The 24,203-nt window shown below is 44.8% G+C and overlaps 1 protein-coding gene across 1 annotated transcript in view; it reads right to left on the bottom strand.

Annotated features, from left to right (window-relative positions):
• The window catches only part of LOC144718950 (H(+)/Cl(-) exchange transporter 4-like), a 30,906-nt gene that overhangs the window by 5,897 nt on the left and 806 nt on the right, over nucleotides 1-24,203 (bottom strand). Inside the window, exons 2-12 of the mRNA XM_078594587.1 lie at nucleotides 21,365-21,630; nucleotides 17,892-18,058; nucleotides 13,564-13,663; nucleotides 12,553-12,740; nucleotides 11,331-11,453; nucleotides 9,744-9,950; nucleotides 8,037-8,117; nucleotides 7,131-7,403; nucleotides 5,762-6,106; nucleotides 4,597-4,783; nucleotides 178-443 (exon numbers count right to left, since the gene is read on the bottom strand). Of these exons, the coding sequence (XP_078450713.1) occupies nucleotides 178-443; nucleotides 4,597-4,783; nucleotides 5,762-6,106; nucleotides 7,131-7,403; nucleotides 8,037-8,117; nucleotides 9,744-9,950; nucleotides 11,331-11,453; nucleotides 12,553-12,740; nucleotides 13,564-13,663; nucleotides 17,892-18,058; nucleotides 21,365-21,623 (2,196 nt within the window). The 5' untranslated portion in view covers nucleotides 21,624-21,630. The remainder of the gene's footprint in view (nucleotides 1-177; nucleotides 444-4,596; nucleotides 4,784-5,761; nucleotides 6,107-7,130; nucleotides 7,404-8,036; nucleotides 8,118-9,743; nucleotides 9,951-11,330; nucleotides 11,454-12,552; nucleotides 12,741-13,563; nucleotides 13,664-17,891; nucleotides 18,059-21,364; nucleotides 21,631-24,203) is intronic.

Here is a 24,203-nt window from a genome sequence, read left to right as displayed (position 1 = left end):
GGAAGGTGTGTGTGTGTGTGTGCGGTTACCCGTGGGGGTATCGTCTGGTGGCATGTGATTTCTCGTGGCTATATCATACGGTTATGTTTGCTCGCTGCGGAACTGGCGTGTCATTACGCCTACACTGGCGGTGTCGAGCGGTTGCCCAAGGTTACCCCGAGGGCGTGCGACACTCACCTGCGTGAGGAGCGTGAGCGGCGGCTCACCGGGACGCGGGTGCATGGCGTGGGCCGCTAGCGTGGTGTGCGTCACCTCCTCCTTGGCCTCGAGGAACGGGTACCCGTTGAGGCGAATGTGCGCCTCGTATATTCCCTCGCGGCCAAAGGCATCGCCCACCCACTTGCTCGTCATGATGGCCGCCATCAGTGGCACAATGTACTCCAGGCCGCCCGTCAGCTCGAACACGATCACCACCAGCGACACCGTCATGCGAGTCACACCCGCTGGCAGGGGGGCGAGTGACGCGGGAATGAGTAGCGCGGGCGAGCACACGTACGTCACATGTGATAACCTGACTTAGCAAGACGCTAACGTGTTACAATCATGGCATACGGCGCGCATAACGCAAGGTGCATGTGCACACGTAGGGCACAACAGGGATATGATGATTCATGTGACAATTCATTGCTATGATTCAATGAGTCATCACGATTCTGGGTTTAGATTTGAGTCGTGAATCTTGCAGCTGCTGCTGTTGATGACGACAGTGCATGGCAGATACATCGAAGATGAATGAAAACGACGATGATGACAAATACGGATAATGAGTATTAATCATGAGGCATATGATAAAATACTGATGATAATTAATATATTTATAGTGGTAGAAGATTATGTATTTTGTTTTATTTAAATTATGATGTGATCGAATTAAACAGAGCGATACAGCCCAACATGCCTTCAAAGGGTTAGAACATATTAAAATATCCATAATAAACAAATTACACACGGACTGTCAAAGTGTGACGGGGCAGAAAAAATGGGGGATAAGAAATAGGGGAGGGTGGGAGTCTAACCTAGGCGCATTTCAGAATCAACCCTCCTGTCCCTTCCATGAACAGAGAAGAGATGGTAGGGGTTAGTCGGTGGTGAAGTATGCGGGTGTTGGGAGCAGCAAATGAGGATGCCACATTCTGTTGTGAATCTCGTCGGTTTTTCTAAAATAAAATGATCGCTCAAGACAGGCAAACTTAAGCATTCTCTCAAACAATGAGAGGATTGTGATTCTGTCATTCACCGAGTATCACTAACCTCAACATTAAGAATTATATCGTCAAACTCCACAAATCCGCGTTGATGTGGGAAATGCTATTCACGGAGTTTCTCATCTGTTGTGATACTCTGCAATGAAAGCAAATAAATCGTGGAAAATCACAGATATTATGAGCTCTGTTTTTTTTTGGCAGCCAGGTCTAAAAGGTAGCAAATCTGAGCACACGTAGGTCTAATGGGCGTCAAATAAAGTTACAGGCACTGAAAAAGTGAAAGGTTCCACCCTGCAATTGCTTGCTCACATCATTGATGGCAGAAGGGCCTCCACAAGAGCAATCCCCAGAAGGTATTTGGTCCACTCTTACAAACCTTTTTAGATGTATTTGGAAGAGGTGGGCCTACCCACATTGTACCTGCCAATCAACTTACTGTGGTGTGCCCATGTATTCTGCTCGGTGAATAGAGGCACATTGGGGTGTTTCTCTGCAAAACCGGGCACCTAATATTAAGATTGTTTCGTTTTTTATTTTATCCAAATCATATTGAAATACCCAAAAACTAACTTGAAATAATCGACTTGGTTTAATTCATTTGAATCATTATGATGGTTGTTTTGTAACGTTTTTAATAGTAACAAAATCTTTTTTAAATCTTAAGTGCCTTTTCAGGAGGCTTTGCCTTACATTATTTCGTGACCTTTCAAGGAATCACTGTTTCTTCCCTGCACCTTGGCCGTGAATTTTACAATAAATTACTGTGCCTTAGCAATAGTTCAGATCACGGTTTGTATTAAGTTTGGGTTTAATCTTGATTTGAAGCTTTCGTGACTGCAGGAATCCATACTCTTTGGTTCTCTCGGTAAAGTCACGTAGTTAGAAATAAAATAAAATAAAAACAAATCACGACGTTTCGAGTGCAACACAAGCAATCATCATCAGGTGGGAAAACCAATGTTTTGCTGAAGTGGTAGAGAGATGCTACGGTAAGAGGTTATATAGATAAGAGAGAGGGGAGGGGCAAGGGGGGAGAGAAAGGGGGGTGGGGTAGGGGGAGGGGAGCGTTGCGTGGACGCTAGGAGAGGGACGTGAAGCTGGAGGGGGGGGGGGCAGTAGGCGGGGCTGGAAGTGGGAGGCTGAGAGAGCTGGGAATGTGGGGGGAGGGGGTAACTCGGGTTAAAGTTTAGGGTTTGATACCTCATCTTGTACATTACAGGGTGCCCTCCACCCAAGCACTGTTAGTGGTGAAGTTCATTTACAGATTTGGAACAATCACCTTAAATCATAGCACCAATTACTTATCAAAGCTAAAACTGACTATTATTATAATCGGGTCTATGAAGCTGCAGGAGACTCAAAAACATTACACGGAACAATTAGTTCACTTCTCCATCGAACAAAAAAACATCCTTCACTCTCACTCCATATGTGGCTCAACGAGAGAAATCGTTTCTTACTTTCATCAAAAAGTGCAAAATATTAGATCATCAATCATAATCCCATCTGTGTTTTATTGTTTTTTTTTCTGATTCCTCAATTGCTTGGACCTACCCCCCATTAGTTTCCGAAAATGACATCATTAACATTATTCAAAACTTAAAAAACACTGTTAGTCTTGACCCTGTGCCATCTTCATTCATTGTTTCACGTTCAGCTGCTTTAATTTCATTTATTACGCCCTGGTATTTCCATTTGCGCTTAAGGTAGCTGCTGTCACTCCAGTGATCAAGAATCCATCACTTAATCCTGATAGGCCTGCAAACTACCACCGTATTTCAAATCTTCCATTCCTATCCAAGGTCATCAAACGTGTCATATACAATCATATAATTAAGCATCTTCTTCAAAATAACCTCGATGACCAAATTCAATCTGGTATTGGAAGAAAAAAAAATCACTCAACTGCAACTGCTTTACATCTCGTCTCAAATGATCTTATCCACTGACTTGTTACCTCTTTCTTACTTGCTTCTCCTGGATTAATCCTCTGCATTGACACTCTTGCCCATTCTATTCTCCTCGATCGCCTTCACAGCCATGTCGGCTGCTCTGTTGCCTTAGTAACTTAGTTCTCTTATCTCTCTGATCGGGTGTATTACGTTTCTATAAACGGTGTCACATCCTCTCACAAGCCTTTGTTTCGTGGTGTTTCCCAAGGGTACCATTGTGGGTTCTCTGCTATTTACCGTATATATTGGTCCTCTTGGCAGACTCATGTCAAGCTTTTATATAAAACACCATTCATTGGCTGATGATGCACAGATTTATATTATTTCAATCAATCTGATTTAAATACACTTTCCACTCTATCTTCCTGTCTCACTGCAGTTTCTGACTGTATCGCAACACATTTTGTTCACCCAAATAATGGAAAGACTAAAGTCCTCTTCGTTGAGAAAAAAAAATCTATTAGCTCACAGCATCAGCAATCTGTCTGCTTGACTCTGATCTATATATTAGCCAACAGGCATGAAATCTGGGTTTCATTCTTGACTCTAATCTCTCCTTTTCTGTGTCTCTCTCTGCGTGTGTGTCTCTCTCAGTGTCTGTGTTTGTCTCTCTCTCTGTATATGAGTCTCTCTCCGTGTCTGTGTTTGTCTCTCTCTCTGTATATGTGTCTCTCTCTGAGCTTGCATTCACACCTGATGATGGTTGCTTGTGTTGCAATCGAAACGTCGTATTCTATTATTTATTTTATTTTATTTTCTACGCGACTTTACCGAAAGAACCAAAGAATAAATGCATTCATTCATATTTACTGTACCTACAACAGCCCGTCGTTAACAGGAGAATGCTCCGTAAGCAAAAACATTGGGCTCTATGGAGGCCCATCGTTAAACGACTAGTCGGTAACAGGGGTGGTCTTTAAGAGGGGTTCTACTGTATTTAAATCCGAACTAAAGGCCTTTTTTATTCATCCAGGCATACACTGAAAAATAGGTAAACGCATTTTGGATATTTGCCTAATTGATCTAAATTAGTCATAACTTTTTAGCATTCCACCACCCCTCCTGTGAAGGTTTCCTGGCTTTGTTGAGATGTTGGGATTGTGGTCTGGGATGTGACCTAATGGATAAACTTCTCAATTGTGATAACATTTTTGTTGTTTGTGCCTTTTTTTCTGGTGCAATTTCTTTAGCTATTTATTCTTTTTTTGCTTTGAAGTCGGGTTTTCATTTGCTTGGTAGTAGCTGGATATATGATTTGGTCCTTATATATAATTAATGTACAAAGTTATGGGAAGCAATTAACATGAATGACGCTATATAAAATGAAAAAAATATTTTTCTTATTAACTGTGACTGTGTTTCCAAAGCAATTTATGGTTAAGTGGTCATGATAAGTGACAGGGTTAAGTTGAGGGTTACAGTTAAGAGTTCATGCTCACCCAGGCATGCAGTGGCGCCCACCATGGCGTAGAGGCCAGGCGTGACGCAGCTTGTGCCTGGGCTACACCAGCCATCGATGCCCAGTGCAGCGCCGTGGCTCCATGCCATCCGCTGCACCCCAATGCCCAGCAGCCGCCCGGCTACTGCACCCACCGCCATGCTCGGGATGAACAGGCCCGACGGCACCTGCAGCCACAACAAGCACAGTAGCCGTGTCGTTATACTCACCAAGCACTTTTTGAAACTCTGAGACCAAGTCCATGTGTGTGGGAACACACAGAGGGTCTCTCTCCATCCTAATCACATTGAATACTCTCAATCTTGTCACATGTCCGAAGTCAAGCAGGTTTGAAAAATAAGAAAAGCTTTTAATCTTTCTGGCAATAAAACAGGTGTTAAGATGTTCAAACACCAAGTAGATACATTTTGCAAGAAAGCAAGTCTGCATTCACCACACGACTTGTGGTGAACATGCAAACAAACTCTGATCATATAGATGCCCTTGCAAAATGTTTCTAATTGGTGTTTGAACATCTTAACGATTGTTTTATTTCCAGAAAGGGTAAAACTTATTCTTGTTGTTCATGCTTTAATACTGGCATATTGATCTTGGTTATTTCTTGGATACATAAAACGAAACTAAAATCTTTAAAGTTTACCAGGTAAGGCCCACTGAGCTATGAAGCTCTTTTTCAGAAGCAACCTGGCCACAAATGTGTCTAAATGTGAAGGGAAAAACCAGAGGACCCGGAGGTGAATCCACACAACCACGGGGAGAACATACAAACTCCAAATATACAGACATCAGGGTTGGGATCGAACCCACAACCTCCTCCATACTAGGAAAGGTATCTAACATCTTGCCACCGCGTTGGATGAAAGATTGCCTGTAGGTATGGGCTGCAAGGTGGCCAGATGAAATACAGCTATGAGCTTAGTTGATAAATAGATTCTATGGATTTGGTCTGTCTGTGGATTGAATCTGTCTGTGAGTGTTAATCCTGCATGTGTGTGATGTTTTATTTCTGAGTACTTCAATTTCCCCTCACATACCAAATACTCACTGGCCAAATACCACACCTTATGAGCACAGGTGCCCGCTCTATACCTTATGAACCCGGGTGCCTGCTCCGTGCCTTATGAACTCGGTCGACTGCTACGTACCTTCATGCCGAACGTGAACACGGTGATGACCACCTTGAAGACGAGGGCCATGCCAAGCAGCCACAGTGATGCATTCTGGGAATCCAGATCAGGGGGCGCAGCTGTGGTCGTGGTGACGGGGGTGGTCCAGCTTGTGACGTTGTCGGCGAGGCCCGATGGGGATGGGGACGGAGAGGAGGATGGCGATGGGTACGGGGAGGAGGGAGGGGAGAGCCCGCAGAGTGGGGATGCCTGCTGCAAGGGGTTGCAGTCGCGCAGCAGCTCGGCGATGAGAGAGCTGCTGCTCTTGCGCGTGTATGGGTTCGGGTAGGAGAGCACAGCCGTCACCAGCGCCACCACCAGCACCTGCATCCCCGGTGGAGATACAACCAAGAATGGAAGGACAGGGTGATATGGAGGAAAGGAAGGAATGGGGGAAAAATTTGATACAGAAAGATGGGGAATGAAACAGAGACATGGAATGCCAGCGCATTTCACAGAGACGTTAAAGGAATGGGATGACGGACAGAGACAGAGAAGGAAAGAGGTGATGCAGCAATAATGAAGAAAAGGCGTAACAGAGAGACAAGGAGGAACTAGGAAACACAGAAACACATGAGAATGGTTGACAGAGAGATATGAAAGGACAGAGATGACACAGACAGAGAAGGGTAGTGGAGCATGGACACGGAGAGCCATTGAGGATATGGAGAGACACAGGAAGCAAGTGATGTCATCAAAATGATCCATAAGAGCAAGGGGGCACAGGAAGACAAAGGGACAGGGGTAGAAGTGGTGGGTGATCAGAAAGGTCAGGGCCGACAGAAGACAAAAGGACGCGTGAGCCATTGAAGACAAAGAGACGAGACGTTTTCATGATCAACACAACCAGTTCGAGTGTTAATGTCATCTTCATTGTCATAATAACCAGAACAGCATTTGGTGGATGTTGAGCAGAGTGATGTTAAATCGTTAGCCTATACAATTTGGGAGCATTGTACTGTGATGTTAATAATGATAATTGTGATGTTGCTGTTAAAGTCACCTGAAAAACTGTGTACAGTGGAAATAATACTTACAGTAATACATATAAATTATTCACAACAGTTTTTCACTCCACTGTTGGATGAAGGCTTCTATCCACATCGGTGATAGGGATAGGTTTAGCCATTTATCACCACGTTAATCGATGCTGGTTTGGTGAAGGGAAAGGGGTCAGGGTCAGTTTCAGATATCACTCTCCCCTGATGGTGGCTATGACCATGAATCAAATTCAGTTTCGATGTTCACAGCGCAGTGCACTGACCACTACTCCTCCCAATCATATCAACAATTATTATTATAATGATGACGTCAATGATGATGATGATGGCATCATCGTGGCCATCACCTCGGTGACAGGGAAGCGTCCGAGGCGGGAAAACTTGCGCCGGCGGCACCAGGCAATGTTGAATTTGATGAAGGCAGCGCCCCAGAGACCTCCGAACACGCCAAGCGCGACGAAGGGCAGCAGCTCGGGCAGGTGCCACGGCCGTCGGTACTGCACGTAGAAGAGCACCAGGTGGCTGCTCCCGAAGGGGTTAAGAGCACGGAGCACGAACGCTGCCACCAGCGCCGCGAAGAACGAGCGCCACAGCGTCTTCATCGGGAAGTAGTAGCTCACCTGCACCAGAGGTCAGCGCCACGAGGGCAGGAGGCGGTGGGGGCGGAAGAGTTTGGTGGGTGGTCAACGAGGATTGAAGATATAGTAATGGTTCGTGCAGCAGGTGAAGTGGAAGATTATGACGGTGTACGCAGTGTTATATGCATTGGAGAACATACACGGAAGTTAGATACATCGTATTGAGGGTATTGAAAAGTGAGCAGGCTTGGGCAGGACACATTGTTAAGACAGGATTATGGCCAGTGGTTGAGACTAACGATGGAGTGGCAGCCAAAGGAGGAAGCATGCCTCAGAGGACGTTTACCGTGGACACTGAGAGACAAAATCAACTTGTGTGCAAGTGCTCAATATATTGGTGCATGTTAAGACCGTAAAAGTTGGTTATGGTTTGGGGAAACATTCCATCCAACAATCGATAGATCATGACCGATGATTATATAGAGGCATTATGACCTCATAATGTAATGTTGCATGGACAACGACGTTAAGACATTACGTGACATATGACATCAGGTAGCCCACCAGCACACACTAATTTGATTGTGTTGCCCGCCAGCAAATATAACTGGAGAACCTGCTGTAAATAATGTGGATAATGACAATAATGATGGTGGTGTAGATTGCGTAGGTTACCTCCTCCAAGCTGAAGAGAACACCTCCAATAGGAGCCCCAAATGCCACTGACACCCCTGCTGCAGAGGCAGCTGAAAGTACCTGCATGGGAATACATGACACAAGACAAAGATCCCCCATATAGCCATAACAGACTTTTTGGGAAAGTGCTTTAAGCGAGCACCTATGAAGGCCGGCGTGGCACATGAGGGGGGTAAGGTGGCCAGCACCATGTCCGGCCAACTTTGTCTCGTCCGTGGCAATGTTTACACACCACACCAGGTACTCATTTGAGGCTGAGTTGGCCTAGGGGAGGCCGAAGACCGGTTCAGATAATCGTCATTCGTATCGGCCGTGATCGGGAATCGAACTCAGATCGCCGAGTTCATAGCGCAGCGTGCTAACCGCCACATTACCGATCCCCACATACGTGACACGCACATATACACACACACAGCGAAGGGGGCTGATCCATAATTCCACTATAAACCCCTGAGAGAAGCACGCATGGACCAAGAGCATGAAACCAGGCTCTATTGTTACTAGATGGCTCAAATTAACATGATCAGGAGGTGACAAGTCTAAATCCCAGTTGGGGGTCAAATCAGCCAACCACCATCACAGTCAATAAACTAGGTACTACTTTGCAGAGAGTCTAAAAGTATTATCTAAGGAGTGCCTGGCCTCCGAAATGGAATGTATAATTTACACAATGGCTGGGATACAAGCAGACAGCGCTCCATTGTTTGTACACGGAGACACTTTTACTTAAACTCTACGATACAGTACACGGATGCATACATTCCAGGTGGTTGAATGCAGTCCCTCAGCCATACCAGCTCAACATTCTGACATAGACATTGAGGCCTATTAGAGATACTGTAGATAGACCCACACACACATTCCTCAGGTTTTGAATGTGTATGGACTTCAGGCTGTGACACAAGCGTTATGAATCCTCTGACAGAGGGAAACAAAACTGGTCACCTTCATAGACGTGAAAAATAAACCTCTCGTGAAAAAGCATAAAATATAATAAACATTTTAAATATTGTACGACAATAAAATAATTACGAGGTTGGACTGTAAAATGTAGGTATTTTGAGATGTTGAATATTCCAAATGAAGAATGTTTGTTGAACATCACCAAAGAGGAAATGGCAGAGTGGGGGGTACACCGTACGAGAACCTAAAGGGCAGCTTCTTGGACTGCCACTCAGTGGGGAAGTAGATTTAAACAAGCAAGAGGAGGAAAGCAGTTTTAAAATAACCATAATGGTGTTTATTTATCCAGGAGAGCCTCGCCAAGCCACAAGACTCCTTATCGGGAGAGTCACGCATTGAGACACGTTGGCCAATTCCATTTATGAGTGTATGGCATGCAGGAGGAAACTGGCATACGGGAGAAAACCCGCAAATATGAAGGAATGATAAAGCTCGACACAGGCATTCAACAAGTAATGTCCTCTGCCACCACCTTCTGGCCACCACGTAGCTGGGCAGGTTTAGAAGTTACACAAAACCTGAACGACCACCAACCCTCGCCTCAAAAGTGCCAGGATTACAAGCGCATGCCATCGTACTCAGCGCAATGGCTGGTCACACGTGAGCAGCAATCTGAAGTTATTCAGCAACAAAGGAACAGAAACAGCTGAAATTATATTATTTTCAACTTTTAAAAGCGGCGGTGAGTTCTAAAAAAAAAAGAATGAAGTCCATGGCGCGCACCTCCCTCTTCTTGGCCTCGTTGGTGCGGTACTTGGGGAAGAGGTAGCTGAAGATGTTTCCGCAGCAGCAGGCGACGTGAACTAAGGGTCCCTCCTTGCCCAGGCTGAGCCCAGACGACACGGCGAGCACCAGCGTCACCGTCTTGATAAGCAGCGTCCACTTACCCAGGTAGCCCCGGATGATGAAGCCACTCAGGATCGTCTTGATCTGGATCCAGAAGCACAGGAACACACACATCCCGAGTCGACCAGAAAAGACCAGAGATGGTGTTAGATAATAACAGTGCAGCTCCTCTTATTTGCAGCAGACTTTTTTATAACCGCTACTTAATAATTTTATCCACGCTACAAATTGATTTGTGGAAAATCCTGTTATTTAAGGATTATTTTTTTCCCTCTAATCTGAATTTACACACAGACAAAATGAGTCAACCTCCCTTCAAAGTCAACCTCACATTCACATCGTGCACTCTACAAAGCAAGACATAAGATGACTGGAAGGTCTTGAGTTGTGGGCTGTGGGACGTTGAATGGGGAAAATTATTTAGATGTAGAGAAAGATAAAAAAAAGACGTTCTAGAGCAGGCACAGGAGGAGCTGTTTAGTTTTAATAACTTGCCACTTTGACCATCACGGGTGTTATAAAATAAGCAGTGTACATTCCTTTAGAGGCCTTTCATTGCTTAGGTTGTGTTAATTTAATCTCTCACAAACCCATGGCATATCCAAGCATGGCTGCAACCAGAGATGTTCACACAAGTTCTTCTGAAAAACAATTAAAGTGACCTTTTATATCTTTGCACAAAGGCAAAACTTTCCCACATACTCTGCTAATAGATTGGTGTTTGTCGGATAATAAATATTGTAAATGTCAACTGGAATTTTGCCAAATTTTAAGAGAAAAACTAATTTTCATGTATTTTTCATGAGTCAAGAGATTGTATTTAGACAAATTAATATTTGTGTGATGTTTGAAAACGATCAATTTGTGACCAGAATGATAGAAAAAACTCACTACAATTGAGATTTTAGCTTTGTCAGATCGAGCGACCTCGATTTGAAGCCAGAATCTGAGCTTTGCCAGCTTTGCACTCTGACCTCTGAGCCACATGGCCACCTCTTATGCATGTCTTTTAGCTGACAAGATGAGTAATCCAGAAGTAGAGATAAATTAATCGTATTGTTTGTGTATTTGTATAGCGATGAGAAATCACTTGCGGATGTTGGCAAAATATGTCTATCATCCATGAGATCATCTACAAACTCATGGATATCAGGAGTCTATTTCACCGACAGGAACAAACATAAAATAAACCAATAGCACCCTCGACACCATCATGGATAAAGGAAAATAACACGTTAAGAATAACACCCTTCCAACCCAGCTTAAATATACGCTCCAAGCTTGGTGGTGTTTAATTCTTCATCTGAGGACGGCTGCTTGCGTTGTAGCCGAAACGTCGTGAGAATTATTTTATGTTTTATTTTTATTATTTTATTATTTCCCTTCTACGTGACTTTACCGAAAGAACCAAGAAGAAAAATAACACGACACTCTAATCGGATGATCAAATGCAGGAAAAGTCACCTCAGGAATCCCGGAGCCACACGCATAGGGAGCAAACATCTTGACGAGCAGGACAGCCACGAGTGCCAGGAAGACAGCCCAGAGCACGTACAGTATGTAGTTACATATATAGGAGCCGGCACCCTGCACAGCCACAACAACAAACCAGTGACACAAGTTCACATCAAGCTAAATAACACTGGTCAACAAAAAAAACACATTTTTTTCTGGCCTGGACTTTTGCAGCTGTTTTAGACTAATTTCAGGGTGCTGATTCCAAATCTGATCTCAGATTTGCTCTATCACATCTCATTTTATGCTATCGGCATACCCCATTTTCATTTATTTTACCCAAAATTAACTCTGTCACTTATGATTGCAAGCTGTTGCGAGTCAGTGACTGCTTTAGTGTTAAAATACGGCGCTGTATTTTTAAGATAGTCTGTTTATAATATCATTTTATGTAGATATCCACATTTATTTAATATTTTTCTTCTGCAGTTTTTATTGAAAATCCAATCTTTGATATCTCAAAAACCTGATGTGATAGACAAAAACTGATGCCAGATTTGGAATCAGCACCCCAAAATTACATTAAAACCGTTGGAATACCTTATGCCAGAAAAAGTGTGTTGACCAGTGTTATACATCCCGCAGCAGATCCCCTGCTGCCCCAGCTGTTTGAACCAAACCACACAAAAACCTTCTTTCATGTCTTCTGGTTATGCCTAAAAGACCACATCATGTACCAAGACATGATCCATTTTTCTTAATTATCTTTTCGGTACTTCCTTGTCCCCCTTCATTTACACATACCGGTCCAGCTCTCAGCAGAGGAAGTGGCAACCTCTCCTCACCAGCAAGCATTTGCCTTTTATTTCTGGAGGCTCACCAAGTTACGGTTCAGTCTCTTCCCTCCGCCCTGTGGGGGCTTAGCCATTGAACATAAGACATGCATGTCATCTTGGAGCCTCCAGCACATGGTTATTTGTTCACTTTGTGGTATTTTGCTCAAGAGATAAACTTGCATATTCTGCCTCATTCGCTGCATTAACCCAGATACAGAATTAGAATACCATTTGCTAATGAAAATTTAAAAAAATCTGAATTCATAATGGCTTCTTACATGTGTTACTAAATGATGCTTTAATAATGCATTGTTACACAAACAGTCCCATGGATCCTTTATCTCCATGCACCTGTGCCTCCTGAATGCCCCATATCTCCCTTGTTGCTGTCCTACCTCATCAGTACGCATCACAAGCTGTCCCCAGCTGTGCCACTGAGGACATCGGTCACGTTGCAAGAAGGTGGTTTCGTTGGACGTCCAGCAACACTGTTCGCGGTTGAACCAGAATGCAGGCAGGCAAATGCCCTCCTTTAGCTGTGACATCCAGTCGGCCGCAATATCGATCAAGCCTGCCAACGCACCTGCACGCATACGCACGCATGCACAGGCGCGTGAGAAAATACTGGTACAGACAACTATGCCTGTGGAAAAGTACACAGGGCAAGCAGTGGACCATATACGTAAGCACAGCCAGATATTATGGGGTTCTCTGCCTCAGCACTGCTTCTTCATTCAAGTTCCCTCCATCCAGTCGGATATTGTGCTTTCCTCTTAATTTCGGCAAACAACTTAAATATATTTTAGCTATTGAGCAGCACCTTCACAAACATCCTTTCCTCCAGAGCCTATTTTAGCAATACTTCCCCTCTTGATAAAATGCCCAATCCAGATATTGTGCCTTTTCTAGATTTTTATAGTTTAGGCAATCTCCTCTAGACCCACAGTAGCACTTCCTCAATTACTATTTCTTTTGATCTAACCGATTTCTTACATTTTTATGCCACACCCACATCTTACAACTTCCCAGTCTTCTAATGTTGGCCTTTCTCTGCCATGTATAACATTAAACTGCATGCTCAGGTCTTTACAAGTCCCTTCTTCAATTCCCTGCCCATTTATCTTAAGAAGAAATGTTATAAAGGTGACGTTTCTGGCAATTGCCCTTATTAATTGTGGTGATGGTGTTCAGAGTACTGATGTTATTGATGCTGTTGATGGTGATGGTGCTGATGGTGGTAAGAATGCTGATGATGTTGATATTGATGATGGTGTTCACCGTACTGTTGTTGCTGATGGTGATGATGCTAATGGTGTTCACAGTACGGGTGTTGCTTATGGTGGTGATGATGATGCTGATGTTTATGGGAAAGATGCTGACGATTCTGATGATGGTGCAGATGGTACCTGCTGCGAGTCCTGTGAGCGTTACCACCAGCCACCCGGACCAGGCATCGTGCACGCTCGTCAAAAACTCCCACACGGAGCTCTTACGACGACTCCAAATCTACAAATCATAATAATAATTTTGACACTATGTACACGAGTTATGTAACAAATCATCGATTGATTTATTTACTCACAATTCCACTTAATGCGGTTCAACTCTGCCGGCAATTCAATGATTTGTTGTGATTTGCGAGGTCATGATTCCATTCACCAATAGCATCACGAGCACCCTCATCATCAGCAGCATGTACATTATAATTAACATAAACAGAATCCTCACAAAAAGTATTCTAATCACCAACATATACACTATTTAAACAAATATAGTCAAATAAAAAATATTTGCAAATCAACAATAGAATTTAGATTTCAATGGAATATAAACTACAGGAAGACATCGCTGAGTGCCACCCCATAGAACGCTGATTCGTTACAGCCCTCTTTGTCATGGAGAAAAAGTATACTAAAAAAACATTTAAACCAAAAATTACTGATGAAAACACGCAGCGCCAGGTCCGTCAGGTGGGTGTGGGTCTTGAGCGTCCGGTAGACGCACTGGTACAATATACTGATGTTATTCTAATAAAATATTCTTTTTTTTAAACCTGTATTTCCATCTGTATTATTATTAGCGCGATTACCGATACCCCAATCAAGCCCTCATATATTGCTCATATGTAAGAAATAATACTTCCAAGACAGATCCCCATATATACAATGGTATAATAACCCCTTTTAGCACTAATTACATTTTAGTTCACTTCTCCAGGAACATCTTGAGTGATAAGCGAGGTCTGCCTGTAATAAATAAGTCTGCTCTAGTTAACTATCAAGTGGATGGGGTCACCTGAATGTGAGTGATGGTGTTCCCTCGTCAGGTGAGTATCTTCGCCAACCCGCACTGACCGGCATGAAGTACAGCGGCTAATCTTCCCCTAATGGTAGTGCAGCCAGAAAATGTCAGTCCTCAGTCAACTTTGCAGCTCTGATTTCATCATCCATGGTGACAGCAGGGTAGACTTAGGTGTACCCAATGTTATAAATCACTGGGTAAGAACAGGAAGCCTACTCTATGTGACCATCGTCACACACAGTGAGTGTGCGAATACTTGAAAGGAATCATTCTGGGATATTGTTGGCATCAGTGAGATAAAAAGATGGGAAGGGAAATTTGAGAGCACCATACATGAGCTGACGGTAAATATGAAGGAGTGGGATTTATTAATTCTAGAAATTAAAAGTTATAGGTTCCAAGAGTCATCAGACAAGAGTTGCTCACAGCTTAAACTACGGTTTTCAAAACACTAAGTTACAAATAATGGCGTGGTAAGCACCACACCCAAATGCATTTTGTATCTCCAGTGCTGTTTACACATTGCACTAAGCACTCATCTAAGGCTGAGTCGACCTAGGGAAGGACATGTTCATATTTTACTTTCCACTCAAGTTAGGTCATTAGGTTTGTAGCACAGTGCACTCATCATTACACCACTGTGGATGTGTTGAACTTAAAAAAAAGATCCCCCATATAGCCTGAACAGACTTTTGGGGCAAGTGCTGTTATAGAGGACCTATGAAGGCTGGCATGGCACATGAGGGGGGTGGGTGGCCAGCACCACGCCCGGGTGCCTTTGTCTCTATAGTGGCAATGTTTATACACCACACTAGGTACTCATTTGAGGCTAAGCCAGCCTAGGGGAGGCCCAGGACCAGTTCAGATAATCATCACTGGTGTTGGACGTGAGAATCAAACTCGGGTCACCAGGTTCTTAGCGCAGCACACTAACTACCAGAGGTGGGACAAAGTCATTGTTATGCAAGTCCAAGTCGAGTCGCAAGTCATCAAATTCATGACTCGAGTCTGACTCGAGTCCAAGTCACATGACTCGAGTCCACATCTCATAGGTGGGACAAAGTCATTGTTATGCAAGTCCAAGTCGAGTCGCAAGTCATCAAATTCATGACTCGAGTCTGACTCGAGTCCAAGTCACATGACTCGAGTCCACACCTCTGCTAACTACTACACTACCGCTCCCCAACAACGACTGCCATTTGCGACAAAGTGGCGGTGATGTCACCACGACGCTTGTTGCCAGGGTAGGTGCACTTTTAGGCCACGTGAAGTGGCTGGCAAGAGACAAGAGGTCACGGAACAGATCCAGGTGCCATGGGTTGAGTGACTGAGATAACCGGTAGATGTACCAACTGTGTTCGCCACTGTACCAGCTTGCTTCATTTTAGCCGCCTGGCACTTTGCTCATTGTTGTAAGTGTTACTCCTCTGCCCTCTGCTGTTGTTGGAGGGCAACTGCATCAAACTGCCGAATAGCATTCTTCACGAGCCTCCCCCACAGAGGCCGATCTTGACACCGCTGATACAAGTCATCGACAAGTCAAATCAGTTCTACATCCTTCTGTAGATCAGTCCATCTCCTTTCTAGCCCGTGCTGCACCCATTTAGCCTCCTCTATCTGGCCAAACAATAGCTGTTTGGATATACGTTGGTTGAGCATGCGGGCTACATAACCCAAACAATGCAGCCTCTCCTGCCTGTGGAACTCACTGATGGGAAACTGTCCAGATCTTTCAAGGATTTGTGAACTCCTCACATAATCCAGCCCTGGTTAAACCTAGGATGGATCGTAGGCAGGCCAGCCTGAATGTTTCTTTCAGAGGGGTCCATGTTTCGCAAGCATAGATAAAGGGAGGGAATAACAGTGGCTGAGAAGACATAAAGCTTTGTGTGCAGCGAAAGACCAGGTATCTTCCAAACAGCGCTGAGCAGCTGATGAAAAGATGCCACTCGACTGATTCAGAGTGAAACCTCCGCTGCCAAACCAGAGCTGGTCATAAGCACACTATCCAGGTATGGAAGCTTTTCCACTCTCTCCACAACTGCCCAATCACTCATGGGAAGTTGCGAGGGTGGATTGTCTGATGACACAAAATACCCAGGTAGGTGCTTAGTTTTCGTAGGGCTGATGGTAAGGCCCCACCTTTTAGAGGCATGCTCCAAGTTTAGCAGCAGAACCCCCAACTCCTTCTCAGAGTGAGCAGCAATTACCAGATCATCAGCATGCATAACATGGTTGACCAATAAGGAGCCATCCCTTGACCATGTCCAGGCATCGATCAGCCTTCCATTGTATCTGTAGTAGATAGAAATGTATTTGGTACAACCATGGAAAACTTCTATAACTACGTCGTCAAAAAATATGTAAAATAATGTTGAAGCCAGAGGACATCGCTGTCAAACCCCAAGGTAAACAGGGAATAGCTCTGACTCCCAGCCACGCAGCTTTACCCAGGCCTGTCCACCATCATGAAAGTCCTTAATGATCTCGCACAGAGTAAGGGACCCCGAAAGCACGAAAAACAACTCAGAGCCCTCGCCTATTTATGGTATCATAGACCTTAACCAGGTCAATTAAGAAGATATTTAGGTCCCGTTGAAATTGCGTACACCTCTGCTGTAGTAGACGGACAGAGAAAATGGCATAAGTGAAGAACCACCCCAGCCAAAAACCACATTGGGCCTCTCCTTCGCATGCCTGGCAAGGTGATGTAGAATAATCCTTGCCAGGACCTTTCTTGGTACACTGAGGGAATGGGCCAGTAGTTGTTACAATTATGCAACCGCCATACACATACACAAAACATGCATGCACATATACACATACATTGACACAATCTCAGACACACTCACACACATGCATATATATACACACTCATATATACATACATATTTAACCTCAACCAGGAATCTTTTCATGTACACACTCAAATACATGCTATGCATTGGTCACGTGACCTGCTCGTTGATTGGAATACGTTTTTGATTGCAATTGTGCTCGATTACAGAAATTAGAACCAAACTCTATTAGCTGCGATGTAGTGCGACTGTATGGGAACCAGTTGCATGCAATAGGCTGTCAATAGCCTGTGGGGTAGTGATGCAATAGATGAGAAAGGCTTGCATTCCATATATTTAGACACCAGCCTATGGATGCAGAATTCACAGAACTTCGTCTGACATCACTTGAAGTGATCCTTTTTATTTTGCTCCCTATGGGCCATATTTCTCACAGGTACTACTACAACAATAAATATTTGTAATCTAACAGTAAAATTTTTATTTTTACAACTCAGAGCTGGTATCTAGCCAAATCAACTGAAAACCAAAATGTAATGATTTTTGGTTCAGCTAAGTGACCAGACTGAGACAATTCTGATACTCTGAGGTGCTGGCATGATTAAACATTCCTTCATGTGGGTGCCACATCGTACTGTGCGGTGCCTCTCTCTGTCACGTGATTTCTCCCGGAGCCAGTCAATGGTGTGGAAGTCATCGTAGGTTCCCACGCCCGGGATGGGCTCCTCCAAGATCTCCAGCAGCTGAGACAACCCCGATACACCAGCACCTCCGCCAGCATCGCTCACCACCACTGTGCTGCCTGCAAGCCCACCACAAAAACGTATACCGTACATACACGCACCACACACATAACACACAAACAACATACACGGACACCATAAACATAACACTCTAAATCAAAACTCATTCTTTTGGAACTGCTTTTGTGTGAATGTGGCCGAAAAGACCCAAAACTTCTTGTGGAGAAAAAGGCCAGGTAGCTTCCACACGTTACGCAACAGATTAAAAAATAATGCCGCCTCAATGATATGGAGTGAGAGCTCTGCTTCCAAGACAGAGCTGGTTATTAGCACAATGCCCAGGTATGGAAACCTCTACTCTCCTTATACAAATGCCCCATCACTCATGAAGAGTTGGTGGAAAGAGTGGAGAGGTTTCCATACCTGGGGATTGTGCCTATGACCAGCTCTGGTTTGTAGCAGACTGACAGAGAATATGGTGTGTGCAGGACTGCCCTGGCCTGAAACCACATTCGGGCTCCTCAAGCCTCTCCTCAGCATGCCTGGCAAGGCAATGTTGAATAATCCTTTCCAGGACCTTACCCGGCACACTGAGGAGGGAAATACCCATTAGTTATTACAATCTGGCGGTCCCGCTTCTTATGGAGGACCATGAGGGGATCCTTCCAATCCTGCAGAAACCGTCCAGTAGTCCAGACTGTTATAATGATGTCATATAGGGCAATCTGCACACAAATATCACCCTTTCTCAGCAGCTTGCTAGGGAGATTATTTCTGCCCAGAACATTTCATCATTTTAGACTCTGGCTCACCTTCCGTACTTAATGAATAAATGATACTTCAGCCAGCCACTCACAGGGGGTGACCACTTCTTCCAATATTTGAGGAACCGCAGCTCCAGCAGGATCATCCTCACCTTGTCTCATGATGTTATCTGGGCTGAGGGATTTCCTCTTCCCCAAGACCTCACAGAAATGCTCAGCAAACTTACAAACCTGTTCCTCGGGTCCGAGATCAGATCACCCTTCTTTATCCTAAGGATTGTGATAGGTGTGGCACTGCAAGCTACTTTTTAATGGAATTAATGAGTGATTTGTGATGATGGGCTACTAAGTCAGATTAAATTTTCTCAGCAACTCGCGACCACCACTCATCCTTGCGGGGCTGCACAGCTCTCCGAACCTCTAATCGAAGCTGTAGTAAGGCTCTCTATTGGATCCCTTCCCCTGTAGCATTTTACGAGATGACTTTCTGCATTGGGGCCCCTTGTCCTTGGCCTCTTCAACAAGATTCTTGACACTGCTACGGTCTCACAATTTTTAAGATGGCTGCAGTCAAACTCACTCTTCAAACAGCTGGGTCTTGATCCAAAACTTCCAAACAACTCACATCCTGTCTCCAACCTCCCTTACTTATGCAATATCCTGGAACGTGCAATGACCTCTCGTTTCCACCACCAGCATCTGGCCTACAATAACATATCTGACCCCTTAATCTCAGGACCGTGTTTTCAACATTGAGCATGGAGTCCTTCTTTCACGATCAGAACACTTAATGGGGATTTCGCTCTTATTTAGAGAAGCACATGCACTAAGTCACAATGGGTGACCTTAAATCTCCAATCAGACCGGTTCATTGCGGTGTCCTGCAAGGATTTGTACCTGGTCCCCAACTATTCCATGCCTACATGGCACCGTTAGGCATTGTTACTACATTTGTGTTTATCTTGTCACTGTTATGCTGATGAGATGCACGCACATTCACATCCAGTTAGACTCTGACTCTGCGATGGCTGTTTCTGCAATGCCTGTATCATTAACATTAGGTAAATCTTAGTTGCAGCAACATTTTTTTGACTAAATGCCGACAAAACTGAGGCCATCTTCATTGGCTCCCCTCTACAGTTATCTCAAGTTGGTTCGCCATGTTTGTCAATAGATGGTCTTGATGTCTGCCCACCACAGGTCGTTAAAAATCTTGGTGTTCAGTTTGACCAGTCTCTGTCCTTTGAGGCACATGTATCTAGGTTAGCCTAACAATATTTGCAAGAACTGATAAATGAATACACTCCAAAGAGGTCCCTGATATCTTCGGATCGCCTTCTTCTAAGTACTCCGAAGTCAAGGCTAAATTCCTGGGGTGATTAGGCTTTTTCCAGTGCAGCTCCTAGGCTTTGGAATGCTTTGCCTTTGCTAACAAGACAATCAGACTCATTAGATATATTTAAGTCTGTCTTGCAAACTCACCTCTTTAAATTGGCCTTTAACCCCTAGTTCTGGCGGGTCACCCTGGTTGTTTATTTCCTGCATTCCATACATGGGTGAATTGGGATCTATGGATGAAATGCACCTTACAAATGTTAAATATTATTGATGTCAACCACAGCGCTTGTGTGAGGTCAGGCGCACATTGAGAGCAGGTAAAGTGTTGAAGGTTCGCTGGGAGGTCACAGACCATATTAGGTTAAAATCCTGCCTCATGTCATTGGCCCATCTCCTCTCTTGCTCAATTAATGCTTATTTTGTCCCATCTATCCAGCATTCAGATGAATTCCCACGATTCAGTCACAATTAAATTCAAGCATAATTTGTTTTGCCACTGTGATGAATACGCAGACCCACAGCACTATACAACAAAAGTTTAATGCATGGCGATCACCCATCCAGACTCAAGCCTGCTTAAGTTTTCAGATCTGACAACATAGGGTACATTCTGGGGATATATTGTCAGCAGAGGGCAGTTTATCAATATATTGGTGTACTCTACTACACTACAAAATAAATTCCACTACCTGCGTGTAATTACAAAAGGGCCATACGTGTACATGTGATGAATACATGTATTGTGAGTGTATTAACTCATTTTAATTGAAGAATCAATTCATTATCACATTACTTTCAGGACTTCGTGGAACAAACGCAAAGATTGTGTTTTGTTAGGCAGGTAAGAAACATTCAGCCCTAAGCTGATTTACAAGAATGGCCCACGGAGAACAAGCTTAGTCGTGGGAAAGTCATTGGTATTGGACAGTCCCAGACACTGTGGGGGTAGAACACCAGCAATGGACAGACCCAGGCTGTTTCGGTGAAACAGAGGAAGCTCTCTAACAGGTTATAGTATAGATGCAAGTATCCACTGGTGATGGCAATGTTCATCAATGCTAGGAATTCAAACCCTGGTCATAGCACAATGCAAAACTACCATCACTCCCCAAAACAAACACAAGCTCATCATCTCACCAATGATCCCCTCAGTGATGGCAATGTTCATCAATGCTAGGAATGCAAACCCTGGTCATAGCACAGTGCAAAACTACCATCACTCCCCAAAACAAACACAAGCTCATCATCTCATCATCATCTCACCAATGACCCCCTCAGTCGCCGCAGGCTGCTCTGCTGTCCTCCAAGACGCCGCCGCTGTGTTGATGCAAGATGGACGCTCGCGTGTCAGTTGCCTGAGGCCGGCTGTGGGGTCTTGGGGAAGGTCAGGGCCTGAGGAGTGGTCGGAGCTCAAGGGAACAAAGTCGGAAGCCACCTCGTCCGGGTCCTCGTCGCTCGGGCTCCCGAAGCTGTTGTAAGAACCCGAGTTGTGGCCTTGTGCTCGCAGCAGATCTGACTCCATGCTGGCCCTGGGTGGACGTATGGTAGGAATTAGGAATGGGACAAATTCGAATCTGGATTCTGATTCAGTGCAGTTTTGGCCATTTTTTTTTAGGACTCGACAAATCCAAATGTGTATTTCGGACACAGATTTCGTGTGACCATAAACCTGCTGATGACGTATATGACTGCGCTTCCAGCCAAATATAGTATTGGTGAACTCACAGACTCACTTGCCCACAGACTCACGCTTTTATAGTCACTTACTCGCCCACTCGCTCGTAGGCTTACTCGCTCTCTCTACATCGCTCTCTGAGGAAACACCGATGAGATAAGGTAAGAAACCAATACGGCCGGTATGAAATCCCACCGGAATTATACACTAGTTTGACATGAATGGTTAATATGGATATGAAATTATGTATTCATATAAATGCAACATCCAATGCTTATATCTACTTCTCTGAAAGTAAATCATACTTGCAGGGTCTCGCAAGAGTATATTGGACAAAATGTCACCACAGATGAAGGGCGTTGGTGTGAAGTGCAGGACTTGCTGGCAGTCCGGGGAAATGGCTGTGTATAATTCACAAAGCTAAACTATGAACCAACTAAAATTGCTCTTGATCAATCCACACAGTCATTTGCAATTCGGAATAATAACACATTCCTGTGGAGGGAGCTGGTAGGAACGTTGGGTTGCTCGGTCAATGGCCAGGGTCAACGGCGGCGTGGTGTATTCCGCAAATATGGCCGACTGTGAGGGCGGGCACAAGCCGGCGTGAGTAGGTTAAACGTTGAGTTTTATAAGGGCACCACGGGGTGACCAGCCCCTCCCCACCCAGCCCCACCCCACCCAGGCCCACCCCTCCTACCCCCCACCCAGCCCCACCCAGCCCCTCCCCACCCAGCCCCTCCCCACCCAGGCCCACCCCTCCTACCCCCCACCCAGCACCACCCTCCCCACCCCTCCCACCCCCCATCCAGCCCCTCCCCACCCAGCCCCACCCCTCCCACCCCCACCCTCCCCACCCAGCCCCTCCCCACCCTCCCCTCTCCACCCAGCCCCACCCCTCCCATTTTTGGATGCACGACGGACCGACACAATAATCCCCTGTGGGCTGGTGGAACCAGGAGGTTCCTACCAGTATAAATATAAACACAGAACATTCAGAGTTCACTTTACAATACAATAATAATGTACAGCTCTTTGCTAATATGCCACTGGATAACGGCATGTCCACAATGTATCGGTCATGGGCGTTGTTTGACCATGCTTCACCACGCTGGCTTATTAAAAGGGGCAAGCCACAGTTCAGATATCACTCGCCACTAAAATTAACCATGACCGGGAATTGAAGCGCATTGCACTCACAACTGCGCCACTGATGCCCAATGTCCGACATCTCTTGGGAATTTCAAGACAAAGCCGTATACTCTGGCATGGATTATAATAATATCGTGAAACCTTACAAACATTACTGGGTGCAATATAAATAGAACAATGGACTGTTTTGAGCGTGACTCTGGGTGCAGCTGATTGAGTGGATAAGTGGAAAAATAGGTCAGACAGGGCCGCACTATACTGTAGTTTGTAAAAGCGGATTATCACATGACAAGCACTGCCCAGTATTGTATGTTTCAAGAGTAGCCTTCCAAAGTATGTGTGGTAAAGGCCCAAGATAAAGTGGGGGGAACGGTAGTGGAGCTATCTGAACCAGTCCTGGGTCTCCCCTAGATCGACTCAGCCTCAAATAAGTACCGAGTGCGATGTGTAAGGAGACAAAGGTGGCCAGGCGTGGTGCTGGCCACCCCCACACCCTCGGCCAACTCGCTACGAGGTTAAATAAAGAACACTTGCCCCAATTCTATTAAGGCGATACGGTGGAGGTCTCTGTAAAGGTACATTACAAGGTTGGACATGGGATTTATGTGTGCAGAACACACCTTGGGGATCAGTGCAGCTAAATCTATTGATGTACTGTCTCCTCTATGCTTCCCCACCTCCACCAAGCAGCATTGACCAACGTATTATCGGGAGGCTTGCATCCAGCCTTGAAATTACAAAATGGATATACAAGGTGGTCCAGATGTGAGGGGCCGTCCATAAATGACGTCACGCGATTTTGGACGATTTTTGACCCCCCCCCTCGTCACACGGCGTCACAAAAAGTCAGGATCCCCCCCCCCCCCCTTCAAATATGACGTCACAAAGCTCTGCCCCCCCCCCAATTTTTTTTTTTCATTTTGAAAATAAAACATGCTTCAAATCGCTTTAAACTATTGTCATTGTAGTGCGTATTTAATGTGGCGCTGCACTCTGATGTTTTAGGAGTGTTGCTATAACAATTAGTGTTGTTATAACAATTCTATATTTATTTAAAGTTGCGCATTTTGATGTGACGTCACATTTCTCACCCCCCCCCCCTCGTCACACATCGTCACAAAAATCTGACCCCCCCCCCCCTAAGTGCGTGACGTCATTTATGGACAACCCCTGACCCTCAATTAAATTAACCCTAATATATGTTTTCCTTTGCATATTCATTTTTGTTTTAAATAAACCTTACTTGAAAAATATGAAGCTTTAGATAATTCAATG

The sequence above is a fragment of the Lampetra planeri genome, chromosome 5 (genome assembly GCF_965212315.1).
Source record: "Lampetra planeri chromosome 5, kcLamPlan1.2.h2, whole genome shotgun sequence".
NCBI lineage: Eukaryota > Metazoa > Chordata > Hyperoartia > Petromyzontiformes > Petromyzontidae > Lampetra > Lampetra planeri.
The sequence above is the reverse complement of the archived record's forward strand: the minus strand, read 5'-3'. Positions and strand labels throughout refer to the sequence as shown.